At 45.3% G+C, this 12,406-nt stretch overlaps 1 protein-coding gene across 1 annotated transcript; it reads right to left on the minus strand.

The window, feature by feature from the left end:
- Window positions 1–694: 694 nt before the first annotated feature.
- On the minus strand, window positions 695–11,937 carry STC1 (stanniocalcin 1). The gene is made up of 4 exons (XM_007458819.1): window positions 11,684–11,937; window positions 9,484–9,626; window positions 8,532–8,743; window positions 695–2,407 (listed from the first exon to the last, which is right to left on the minus strand). Exons 1-4 carry the CDS (start codon window positions 11,799–11,801, stop codon window positions 2,137–2,139), a joined length of 744 nt encoding a protein of 247 aa, XP_007458881.1. The 5' UTR covers window positions 11,802–11,937; the 3' UTR covers window positions 695–2,136.
- Window positions 11,938–12,406: the final 469 nt, after the last annotated feature.

A 12,406-nucleotide genomic window follows, 5' to 3' on the forward strand; every position in this document is an offset into this window, starting at 1 on the left:
AATAGCTTTTCTGGTTTGGAGAAGCCAGCCTTGCCTGCAGGGGAGGAATGGGTGAGGGGGGGTGGGGAGGGATAGTCAACTTAGAGTATGATCTACCTGATTTCCAAGAGGCTAAGGCAGTGTCCATATGTTTGGGGACCTGGGGATGGGACAGTTCTGAGTATAAAAATGCTCTTAACAATCTGATGTCAGCACGCTGAGAGGCTGTGTGGGGACAAAGGCAGCCACGCTTGTGCTGCTGCTGGGTCTGTTGCATTCGCTCTTGGTCCTTGAGCAGCACGTTACTGGTTTTAAAGGCTTTGTGGTAAAGTTGTATTGCTTTTCGTTTTTCTGGGGATGTGCCCTCCCTCCTCCCACCAGCATCCCTAACACTCGATTTGGGCAAATCTGGAGTTTATCCTAGTGAGAGTCAAGCACCAATGGTTTCTACCTAAGCGAGTTTGGAGTGGCCCTTACAGTCCTACCCCTCCTCCCTCTTCCTCTCTCAACATTGACCTTTGGTGGGCAGTGACGCTCCTAAGGGACTGTTGGGTTCAAGGACAGTGACCCTGAGAAACTACTGTTGTTCATAGCTAGGTTAATCATTTGGCTTTGGTGGTCGCCATCTTGTAAACATCACGGCAGAAATGATCAAACCGCCAGCTCTTTTTTTCCTCTTTCTTTCATTTTTTTTTTTTCTTTTTTCTTTTTTGCAATCCTACAGAGATGGCCCAGCTGCCAGGACTACTTTGGCAGGCAGCGTGCTACAGGACAAAAATGTAAGAGGAGTCTATTAAGGCTGGACAGCCCAGGGTTATTTATACCCCCTCAGCCCCAAGTCCCCCAAACTAAAGACCCAAAGGCTGATTGACTCATTCCTGATTGAGTTAATGGAAAGCCTCCTACCCCATCATCAGGCTGCCAGAGTACCAGGCACTGATGAAAGGCAGAAAGTCAAGAACTGCCACTTCCCAAGGTATAGCAGGCCTTATCACACTCTAAGTGGTCCAAGCCCAAAGGGATGCTCTTTTTGGTTCCTGTAATTCTCAGTTGGATGTGACAGAGCTGTTTCAGAATAGGTCTAAGTCAAGAGGAGCCTCTGGGTTGAGGTGGGCTGGGAGATGAACATCTTGCCTGGGGTCCTTCAGATAAACCTGTTGGTTTTTCCTATCTCATACAGGCCCATCTTAAGTTCTGATGTTGAATAAGACTACCTCTACCCCCTTAGTTATAAAAAAGGCCACAAGGAGCATTTATGTGGATATCTGGAAGTGAGATAGTTATTCCATTCCCAGGAAAAGAAAAATAAAGCTAAGTTACAAAACTAAATCTATATGCAATAAAGTTATTATATACTGCTTTGTTTAAGCAGAGTCCTCTGGAATTTATGTACAGTACATTAGTTTTCACCTATTTATATTCCACAGTTAGACCTTAAGATTCTCTGGATTTAAGACAATTGTTAAAGATACTTTTAAAGCTCTGAGCAGTTACAGTACATAGAGATGTTAGCTTTTTGTTTTTCATTAGATGCAAGAAGATGCAGGCTCCAAGTCTGGTTGGAGAGCCAGGCTCGAGCAATTTGGTAAATGTGTTGGGAAGGAAATTAGACATTGAAGATCAAGACCGTAAGACACTAGCTCATGAGAGATCAAGAATTCAAATATGACATTCATATTCGTCCATGGCCAGCACAGATTCATAACACGAATTCCACTGAGCATCTTTATGAGCATTTTAAGACATGCATTTAAATTAAGTTGCTTCTTACCAGCTAACTCTACTGGGGCAACCATTCTAAAGGGTTCCACATCTTCAAATTACAAAGTCTGGGGAATTACATGAATGTTTTGTGTTTGAGAGTCATTGGAGGGGAGCTGGGAAAAGACCTGGTAGAGGAAAGTGGTAAAAGAGGCCACTTTCTCCTGAGGAGAGGCAGAAAGATCACACGTGTTCTGTTGGTGAGAATGCCGCCATCGAAGAATGTTGAGAGATTGATTACAGAAGCCTAGTTTCATGCAATTTTTTTTTTAAGGGGGGGGATAGAAAATAGGAACTACTTAAAAAAATCAAACCAGGCACAGTACACTCGAAGTTGGTGAGCGAACACCCTTAAAATGATCGTAGTTTGGTGAGGTTGTGAATACCTCTCCCCGGCTATGCACTCTCGTGGGAGGTGCGTTTGATGAGGGAGGGAGAGGCCACCTCACCTCGGAGGCTCCTGAGGAGGACTTTCAGCTTCTGTGGCTCGTTGGCACGCCTCCTGTTGAAGTCAGCTCGCTGGTGTGTGTGGGCACAGTGGTCTGTCTGCAGGATGTGAAAGAGGCTGGCCATGTTGGGTCCGATTTTCTCCATCAGGCTGTCTCTGATTGTGCTGACTGTGTCTTCGTCACATTCCAGTAGGCTTCGGACAAGTCTGTTATAGTATCTGCATTGGGAAAGAGAGGGTCATTCAGTGAGAGCAGGGCAAGACCCAGGCTTTCATCTGGGCTCCAGTCAACACCCGTCCTGAATGGCCAGATCAAGCACCCACGAATAGTTGCCTCAGCTGAAGGTGGCTTTTGCTTCTAACCTTTAGGCAGTGTCTTCTTAGTGTGAGTGCTTGCGCTGTCTGGATTTACCACCCAGTGTAAGACAGCTCTGTGTTCACGTTTAGAGCTCAGGAGACTGAGATCGTACTTTGAATAGTAGGCTCGTGGCAATGTCTAAAATGTTTAGAAAGAGAGAATCGTGGAGCTAGATGGGATCACAGAGACGATTTAATGACTCTTTCATCATTTCATTGTATAGAGAAGAAACTAAGGTGGGAGAGCTGAAATGACTTGTCTGAGGTCATACAATGGGCTAGTGGTCGAAGCAGGACTTAGTCAAATGTATGAGGTGACCCAACACTCACACTTATGTTTTAATAGTCATTGCACATGGATGCAATCATTTGCAGTTATTTTGGTGCCTCTTTGCGATTTTTCTTTTTCTTGGTGGGGGGTGTGTGTGTGTTTGTGTGTGTGCATATTCTGATTAATTTCTTTTTTTTTTTTTTGGCCGTGCTGAGTGGCATGTGGGATTTTAGTTCCCTGACCAGGGATCAAACCTGTGCCCCCTGCAGTGGAAGTGTGGAGCCCTAACCACTGGACTGCCAGGGAAGTCCCTAAATTTCTATTTTTAAAGGAGATCCCTGTCTTCAGTATCTCATGCATTTTTCTACTCAATCTAATTTCCCTATCATACACTTGGCTAGCCTCTCTGAAGGCTATTGTCTCACCTCATTTTCAGTCTTCTTGCAAAGGCATATTGCAGTCAGAGGGCCAAATGCCAGGCAACGAGGATATTTAAATAGAAAGATTGGTGATCCTTAGTGGTTTGTGCTTCAATAGTTTCAAGAAGCCTTCTCCCACTGCTCTAGATTGTGCTGCCCTCTCCTTTTTGGGGATGTTTTATAGATATTGGGTTACCATCGTACAGGTCAGCATTTGATGGTTTACTGATGGTTTTGTCTTCCTGACTAGGCTGTAAACTTACTGAAGGCAGGATATGTGTCCTTATTCTTTGTATCCCTCATGTGCCCATGTCCTAGGGCTATAGTGCCTGCACACTGTCATTTTGCTGATTTATTTTGTGGCCACTGAGAGAATGGAGCTTTCAAAATAGAGTTCTTTCCAATGTCATGATTCCCCAAAGAAAAAATTATCTGTAGGTCTTCTGGTAAGTTTTACAAAAGAATTTATGTTTGGTATAAATTTCCTTCATCTTTGGTGCAAGTTCTTTAAGCCTCCAAAATGCTGCAGCTAACTGTTATGGCTCAGAAAGGATAAAACTGTCTAATATATTTTTTTTCCTGAAGACTATGGTTTAATCATTTTAAATAGTCACAGGACATGTTTCCACATATAAGGTGACAGTGAAGAAGATGTGAAAACAATTGTGTAAATGTTGTACAGCACATAGTCCTATAGGTAATACTCCCTTTGATGCAGGTTTTTGAAAAATCAGTACATATGGGTTAGACAGCATGGAAACTACCAAAACAAAGATGGAGTCTTTTATGACATAGAGAACACACTTAAACCTTGTCCTTGACCTTTTATCAGTAAACTGTCTTAATAGTTAAGGCATATGAATTACTCATCCTATTCTTTGGGAAGACACTTCGGGTATTTCCCAATTTGAATTGGGATGCATTTGCTCCATTTCGAGGTGGCAGTTGTCAGAACCCATTAGCTCTGTGTTCACTAATTAGAGACTGTCCTAATGACGGTGGTCTGCAGCATTTACGTGGAGAGACCCTTTCCTCAGAGGAGCCCGAGGACTGCCGGACCACAAGGTCTGCCGTGAAAAGAAACCTGTTTATTTTTAACTCACCTCACAGAGCACAGGATCAAACATCTTTCCAGAATAACTTAACCCCCCAGAGAGGTCCTTTCAAGGATGTACAGTAAATAGAGTGGAATGTGGGCACTGAAGCAAAGCCATCACCCTTCTGTGAGGGAGCAGAACCAAGCTGGGGACAGAGGGAGAAATGTGTCTGGGTCTCCGATATAGTCCTGGCTCTACCCCTCCCATGAGGGAGGATTATATCCAGCTGTTGGTATAACTGGGATTCCCTGGCACAGAGACACATTTTCCAACCCTTTGGAATTATAAAGCACATGAGTCAAAGCAGATCTCACTTGGATGGGGAAATGGGGAGAAAAGTGGTTTTGGAAAAACTGAGAATAAACTACTTTGTACCATTAGCTTCAGACATCTACACACCCACACAGATCCCCAGGCATCTCGTGGGCTCTGCTAGGATGTGGGTCCCCTGGATCTCTTTGTCTATTTCAAACGGTGATTAGATCCTAGAGAAAAAGGTTTCTGACCCCTCATCTTCCTGCCCCTCAATAAGGACTTTATAACTTAGAAGTTAACCCTTCCACTTCTAGAAAGAAAGAACTGTTCACACCAAATGATCTTCCAGATGGGCTGGAGAGGATGACCTTTCCTTATATCAACATGGAAAACTCTAGTCTGGATGAAGACGTCTAACACCAGTAAGGACACTAAGCTTCTGTAACTAGCCTCACCTCTTTAAGGTCAGACGCGTTCCTCTGGCCCCCACTTTGTCAAAAGACCTCTTCTCCATCTCTGAGAGAGCCTACCTTTACTGTTACTTTCTCTGCTGGCCCCGATAGGCCACCTGTTCTTGGTGCTTCTTGAGGATGACCCTTGCCAGCCTGACTGTTCTTAGCGACTCCCCCCAGATCTACCCTTCGCTTCTCCCATGGAGCTGGTTACCTCAGCAGGGGCAGGCTAAGAGAGCTCCTTGGAATAGATAACAGCCATGGCTCCAGTAGCGGCTCCTCCAAGTGTGGGAAACCTATCAGGCTGCCTTGATGACAACACCGTTTGCCTGAGCAAGCAATAGATTAATCCCACACCTCTCTATTGAGGGCCAGAATATAGCATTGACCTCTGGGGTTGTGTGGGCTGATGAGACAGACCTTTCCTATCTCTAAGCCACTCAGCGAGGTTATTGAAGAGTTTTAGCAATTGTCATGTATTCCTTGATCACTGTCTTGGACCAAGACTTGATGTTACTATAGCTATTGGTGAGAGATGTACACAAATTTAATTGTTGATCACCAGTGGGTACATTTATTCCATTCTACTTGGAATTCCATTTTTGGATTGTGGACTTTATCTGCAGGTTTTACTGGCTGCCATTTTTGCAGTGGAAATCAAATAGCCTGGCTCAGGGCCATGTGAATTGTAGGCTCAACTCTGTCATTCACTAGCTGTGTGACCTTCAGCAGATCACCCCTCTCTCTAGGTCTCTGGCCTTTAATCAGTAAAATGAGGCAGTTAGTCTAGGTAACCTTTATGGTCATTTCCAGCTATGACATTTTATGTTTCTGGGGTTCAGTATATACGCACCTTCTCAATTTAACAAAAAGTAGTGCAGCTCTGCTTAAGGCCCATCCTTGGCAGGAAGAGTTACAACTATTTAAGAAGATGCCTTTCTTCATCTTTATGGGGAGTGGTGGTGGGATGTACTCCCAAGACTTAATGGGCTAAGTGTTCAGATCACCCAGCCTGGAAGGACCCTTTAAAGCATGTTTCTTTCCTCCCCCTTTGAAAATTCCATCACTGACTTCTTTCCTCGGTAAATAAGATCAAATATTCTCCATAGCTACTGTTTCAGCCATGCTTACCCAAATACACACATACTGCCTAGGAACCGTTCTGTGTGAAGGTTTATAAATAGTCCTTTGTTTCCCTTGATCAATATTATTCTTCTGTTTCCTGTTCCCTATCCATGCCCTAGAGAGTTGGAAGCTTTGTCAGTTTTCCCATCTGGATCTGGATTGGTTTCATTTCTTCTCAGGCCTCATGCTGTCCAGCCTGCCTGATCAATTGTGCCTGCTTCCCTCATGGTTGAAAGTAGAGTTTACAAATATCAGCCAGGGGGACGCTCCAGCTATCCTTTGTGTTCTAAGTGCCTTTCTGTCATGGAAAACCTCCCTGTTCTGGCTCCTGGTCCAGTCACAGGCTTTTGGATTCTCCCAGGCCCAAATCTCATGCTAGATAAGTCACAGGAAGGTGGAATGAACCTGTAACTACTTCCTTTCACAGTTCTTTGCCAACTTGTACAACATAGTGTGTATCTGTGGTGGGACAGAGGCTGGGAAAGCAGGATGTTTCAGAAGAGTGAGGAGCTTAAATAGAGCAAATCGAGCCCAGCGTGGAACCGGAAATCTCTAGCTCTGAGCAGGAATAACATTAGCCAGTTCAAGTGAAGCAACTGGAGAAAGGTAAGAGCTGCATGGAGGATTCTAGCCTTCAAGGGATGACCTTCCTTAATAAGGATGATTCTTCTAAGATGATAAAGGGAGATAACTAGACTCCTGTGACCCTTTTCTAAAGGTGGTGAAAACAAGGCACCTATTGAAAAGAACAATGGCCTGGTTAAAAACTATTACTAGTCTCTTCTTAGATTGTTAGGATCACCGGTCCAGAATCTGTATTCTCCTTTCTGTAAGACCTCCTCTTCATAATATCTCTACCTCAGTTGAACTAGAGATATTAGTATTGTCTCAAAACTGGCATTATGCCGTATTATAGATCATGAATTGTCACTGGACCATTAAAGATCAAAACTTATAATAACGACTGTGCTAACATATTCCTGCCCCCCAGCTACCACATAAACACATACTAAAGAGACAGGGCACTTGAGATAAATGCTGAATTTGATTTTCCTGTTCTCAGAAAATCAGTTAGGACCGTGACAGAGTCACTTCCAAGGACTGAACAGACGATTTTTATAAACTGACATGAGGTTCCGAAGAACAATGATCTGTAGTTAAGAGTGAATCAGAAATTTACAAAGTTTAACGTCAGAGGCCTTAACCTTTCCCCAAGGGGGAGCTACTTTTCCCATTTTCCAGTTGCGTGTGTGTACAGGACTAACCCACTGGTGAGCCCCAGAAGGACTAGGTTATTGCCAGTATCTGAAGAAGGGTGGCAGCATCTGGCTAGGAAATTAATCAGGTAAGTCTGCGTTAGCGCTCCTGTGGTCAGAGTAGCACATTAAGGTCTGATCTTTGTGAATATGTGCAGATTTGGCTGCAGAGTCAAAGAATCATAGCACTTCAGGACTAGGAGTCAAGTCAGTGGCATCACAGTAGGCTGAACTTGACCGTTCTGCACTGCCCCTGCCATGCCTCCATGCTAGCCCCATCAGCACCTTTCTGAACTTGATCACAGTTGGGGAAGCCCAGGTCTTGCCAGGAAACTTTCTATGCCATGGAATGAGCATGTCTGCCATCTCATGTCTTAGATGTTCACACCTGGCTGGTAAAGACAGTGAGTCAAGGGCACAGAAAAGCACGATGCTCAGATATTACTAGTTCAGTGGCTTAGGATCAGTTTAGAATACTAAGATGAGAATGTGATCTGGGTAGTCACCAGAACACCCTTCCAGGAAGTCTTGGACTAGACAAATGGGATAACAGACCTGGAAGGGACCACAGGAATCATCTAGTCTAGCCACTTCACTTTTCACAAAGGAAATTTGAGTCCCACCAAAGTCAGATGGTTCGCTCTGGGCTACCCAGTGAAATATCTGATTGGGCTTAGGATGGACTCAAATATTTGCAGTTTTAAAACTCTGCATTATGACATTTGACCAAGGTTTTCATAATGGCCAATGGCACTGTGCATAGTCATGATTTCAGCCCAATTTGATGTCTCAGAATCTTGTTTCCATAAACTTCACAATTCCCTTCAGGCTTATGGAAGGAAATAGACAATGCACCCAGGGATGCTGCGGATGAAGTTTTCTATTAGCTGCATGGAGAGACTTTTCCTATAACAGTGAAAAAAAAAAAAAATCCAGGCTGCTTAAGCTGTCACAACCAATCACAAACATATTTTTTTCCTGCAAAAGCTGGGAAGACTGCAAGCTAAAATAAGAGCATCACTGTGGCAATTTAACTCCTTCTGTGTCTGGCCCTGCCGACCAACCACTCCCCCTCCCCCCGAACTGCCAAACGAGTGGACTCATTTCGTACCTGTTGGAGAAGTGATTAGGGAGCTGGACGACTTCCGTGATGGCTTCAGGGTTCCGCTTGGCGACACTACACACGTTCAGCTTGCTGTAGCACTCCTCCTGCACCTCGGCAATCATCCTCTGGAAAGTGGAGCACCTCCGAATGGCCAGGAAGACCTTGGAGGTGACCCCGTTGGCGATGCACTTTAAGCTCTCTTTGACAAATGCTTTTCCCTGCCGAGGAAGGAGGGTAGGAGGACAAGATTTAGCTTGAGCTGACAAGAGAGGACAGGGCCTATGATATGTGGAACTTAAGGGGGCTCACCTTGGCACTGTCTCATGGCCCTCTCTGCATGTCCTTGCAATAAGCGAACTGTACCCTGCGACCAGGATTTTTTAAAAAGTCCCTATTCCCTTAGACTACCTTGAGAATTGAGCTACATAGAAATGAAATGAGATGAGAAAAAGAGATGAACCGTAAACAACCATCCTTCAGCCTAAAAATAGCCATAATATGGTTTTGTATTCTTGGGATTGAGATTTGATAACGCAAATCACAAGCTAGTGAAAAAAAAAAAAACCAAAAAAAAAAAACAAGCTAGTATGCCGGCTCTTCGTGAGAAGAACTTCTTTGTTAGAAGAGCATTTTTATTTCCTCTTGAAGAGGCAAAGATTTTCCGCTCATCACCCCTCCCTTAGAAGACAGCCTCTGTCAGCCTGTTACAATTGTGCATTAGAGTGGGTGGAGAGTGGCTTATATAGAACCTATTTCTTGGCCAAAAGTGTGTGTGTGTGTGTGTGTGTGTGTGTGTGTGTGTGTGTGTGTGTGTGTACACACGTTGGAGATGAGAATTTAGACTGGGGAGGCTGAGAAGCAGAGCTGGTTCCCTACAAGCCCGGCTCCTAAGAACAATAGTCTCGTACACTGTTAAAGACAAGCAGCCAGTTGTGAGCAGGGGTCAAGGTCTTATTACCTGAGTGTCAAATTTAGCAGCGCTGTACAAGAAGGATTTACAGATGTCGTACATCCCATCTGTGTCACAGGTGGAGTTTTCCAGGCATGCAAAAGCTCCACAGCCAACCTGCAGAGCGCTGTTGAGGCAGCGAACCACTTCAGCTGAAAGAGACAAATCCATCCAATCTGGGTCAAACGGTGAGGACAGTCTGGAGGGATCAAGCTGATGTGGAGGCAAAATTCAAGGAAAAGGGGTCAGAAGAACTTATCCTAGAAGTCTGTGATGGGGCCAGTAGATAGACCCATTCCGAGCGGGGTGGGAGTGAAAAAGAGAGGGGACAGACAGATCCCTTTTGCTTATAAGAACCAGAGAACATGGAGGAAGGGAATGAGTTTTCCCTCAGAGATACACTCTCTTGGTCTCACCATCACACACAGTTTTGGTGGCAGGAAAAGTAAGGTTGGAGTATGAGGCATGCCCAGTGCTTAAAGCAGCTCTGCAGAATCCAAGGGCATCCCTTAAAGGCTGAAAGCATGGGAAGGTAGATGGTAGTGGTGGGTGGTCAAGGTTAGGAGGAGGAAGGACCAGGGAATCCATTTGGCTTCCAAAAAATACACTCCAGAGTCATAAGGGTGGAATTTTGGTCTAAATGGCAGAGAAGAATTTGCCAGGAGTCCACTAGGAGACCCTTCTGATTTAACTTACCTTCCTATTGGCAGAAAGAAATCTGATCCGTTCATGTTTCATCCCAACCCCCCGCTATAGGACAGTGCTTAGAGGTATGCATAATCTCTCTCATATTAAAAGCCTTTTTTTTAAAAAAAAAAAAAGAGAGAGAGAGAGAGAAACACAGGTGTAGAATAACCAGGCCAAGGCAACACTTGTGCAAGACTGGAAGAAAACCGCAGAGAACTTGCATGAGGCTTTCTACATTCTGGATAAGATCTTCCATAAAAGTAATTTCTCTCCTACAGAAGAGGGGTGTTCTGGCAGGCAGCTCCGCGAGAAATGATCTGCAGCCTTCATACCATAGGAGTCTCCTCTGAGATCAAAAGCACGGTTCCGTTAGGCGGCCCCTCCCCCTCCCACCACCCGCAGCCTCTGGGATGTTACAAGTCATTTCCCTAATTATATATTTCCACGGGTTCAAATGATAACTTTGCTTTAAGCAGTTTTAATATGCATTAGGATTGCTATTGTTTTTGGCAAGCTTGAATTGTGAATCACTGCATCTCTATAGCAACTAAGTACAAAAGGAAGTGAAGCAAAGCCCTCCTCTCGGCAGGGACCTGTGCTCTTCGAAGCAAAGCCTTCCTCTCGGCGGGCACCTGTGCTCTTCGGGGGGGAGCAGCGTCTGCAGCATTTGGACACCTGCGAGCCCATCTTTGCTGACAGTTGGGGGAGAGAGAGCAGTCATGGAAGGGGAGCAAGCTGGACAAGCGAAGTCCAAAGACAGAGGTGTCAATGCCGGCTTCCTAAGGACTCTTTTCCTTTAGAGACCAAGATAATACACAATTAACTGCTCAAGGAGTCAGGGCTAGAGTGAGACCTCTCCCTTGGAGAAATAGCTGCTACGTTTCACAGATACTCTTTTTCGAAGGGCTCTCTAGCCACGGGGCTGCGTGGGGACTGAATGGAGCCCGAGAGAGCAGGGAGGGACAGAAGGAACAGTGTCGAGGGTGGGATGTGTAGGGTTTTCTCTGAATCTGCCCTGGATTTGTCAGACTGGAGGGCTATGGTTCTGTAAATCAGTCTGCAAAGGGAGCTTTCTGTGTGTTCTCTGGAGGGGCAGGGAAGTCAAGTTATAGGGTCTTCAGGGTAAAGAAAGAGGGACAGCATCAGACAAGCCACGTCTCACCTTAAGATCAGCTTCAGCTTCTGGAAAGTATAGAGAGCGCTTTGAAGCATGCCAACATTCAAGTCTTTCCCCCGCCCCCTCCCCCCCAAGAGGGTACGTGCCAGATTTCAGGCAATCAGGCTAGGCTTATGCAATGAAATACCCTCAGCAGAGCGCCCAGCTTCTTCGTTAGTTGCATGCAATTTATTAAACAAAGGAGCTCCACTTCCTAAGGCTATTGGATTACCCTGGCAGTTTATTGCCATCAGGCATGAAGCACATTTATTATCAAGATCAGCCGTCACAGACACAGTTGCAAAAGCGAGAGGCAAATGAGGACAGCTCTTTGGGGGAGAAACCGGTCCTGGGTTTGCCGCTTACCTGAGTTCTGAGCTGCCACCCGGGCTTTCCTGGGGCTCACAGAATCATTCTGCTCCGCCTCATGGGTTGCAGAAGCACTGATCACCAGCACCAGAAGCACTGCTGAGTTTTGGAGCATTCTCTGAGAAGTTTCCGCTAAGTTGTTGGGTTTTTTTTTTTTTTTTCTCCCCCCCCTTTCCTCTTTCCATCTCCCGGCTCCAGTGAAGATGTGGATCTGGATACACTGAGAGCCTAGGTGAGGATTTGATGAGGATCTTTTTGTTGCGCTTTTGCTGCTGCTGCTGCTGCAGTCGCTGCTTCTTGCACCTCTGGCTTTTGCAAACTGGGGGCCCAAGAGCTGCACCCAGGGATTTTATAGCCGTTCTTATCGGTCCTCAGGATCAGGGACCAATCAGGTCCCTCAACTGGTCTGGCCAGCCAATCGGAGGGCATGCTCATTGGGCTGGAGCTGTTTGACTTCTTAGAAATATTTTCCAGCAAATTAAAAGTACCTGCTGCCAATGTCTTATACGTGTGCGTGACTGTGTGTGCAGAGATGTGTGAAAAAGCTGTTTTCACAGAATTAAGGGATGACTTTGTATTGATCTAATGAAAGGGAGATCATATGACTGTCTCAACAAGGTGCCTTGGGAAATCTATCCATCTCTTTTAAAAAATGTGCTATGGGGAGGAATGGGCAGCACAGGCAGGATGAGTAGTGTGGTCTCTTTGGATTCGAATTTA

The sequence above is a fragment of the Lipotes vexillifer genome, unplaced genomic scaffold (genome assembly GCF_000442215.2).
Source record: "Lipotes vexillifer unplaced genomic scaffold, Lipotes_vexillifer_v1.1 scaffold484, whole genome shotgun sequence".
Lineage (NCBI taxonomy): Eukaryota > Metazoa > Chordata > Mammalia > Artiodactyla > Lipotidae > Lipotes > Lipotes vexillifer.

What these genes read in the sequence shown, in the direction of transcription:
- STC1 (XM_007458819.1), bottom strand. Translation starts at nt 11,801, where the DNA reads ATGCTCCAAAACTCAGCAGTGCTTCTGGTGCTGGTGATCAGTGCTTCT. An exon ending in GGTGGCAGCTCAGAACTCAG is followed by an intron (nt 9,627 to 11,683) that starts GTAAGCGGCAAA and finishes TGTCTCTTTCAG; the next exon opens with CTGAAGTGGTTCGCTGCCTC. An exon ending in CTGCTAAATTTGACACTCAG is followed by an intron (nt 8,744 to 9,483) that starts GTAATAAGACCT and finishes CTTCCTCGGCAG; the next exon opens with GGAAAAGCATTTGTCAAAGA.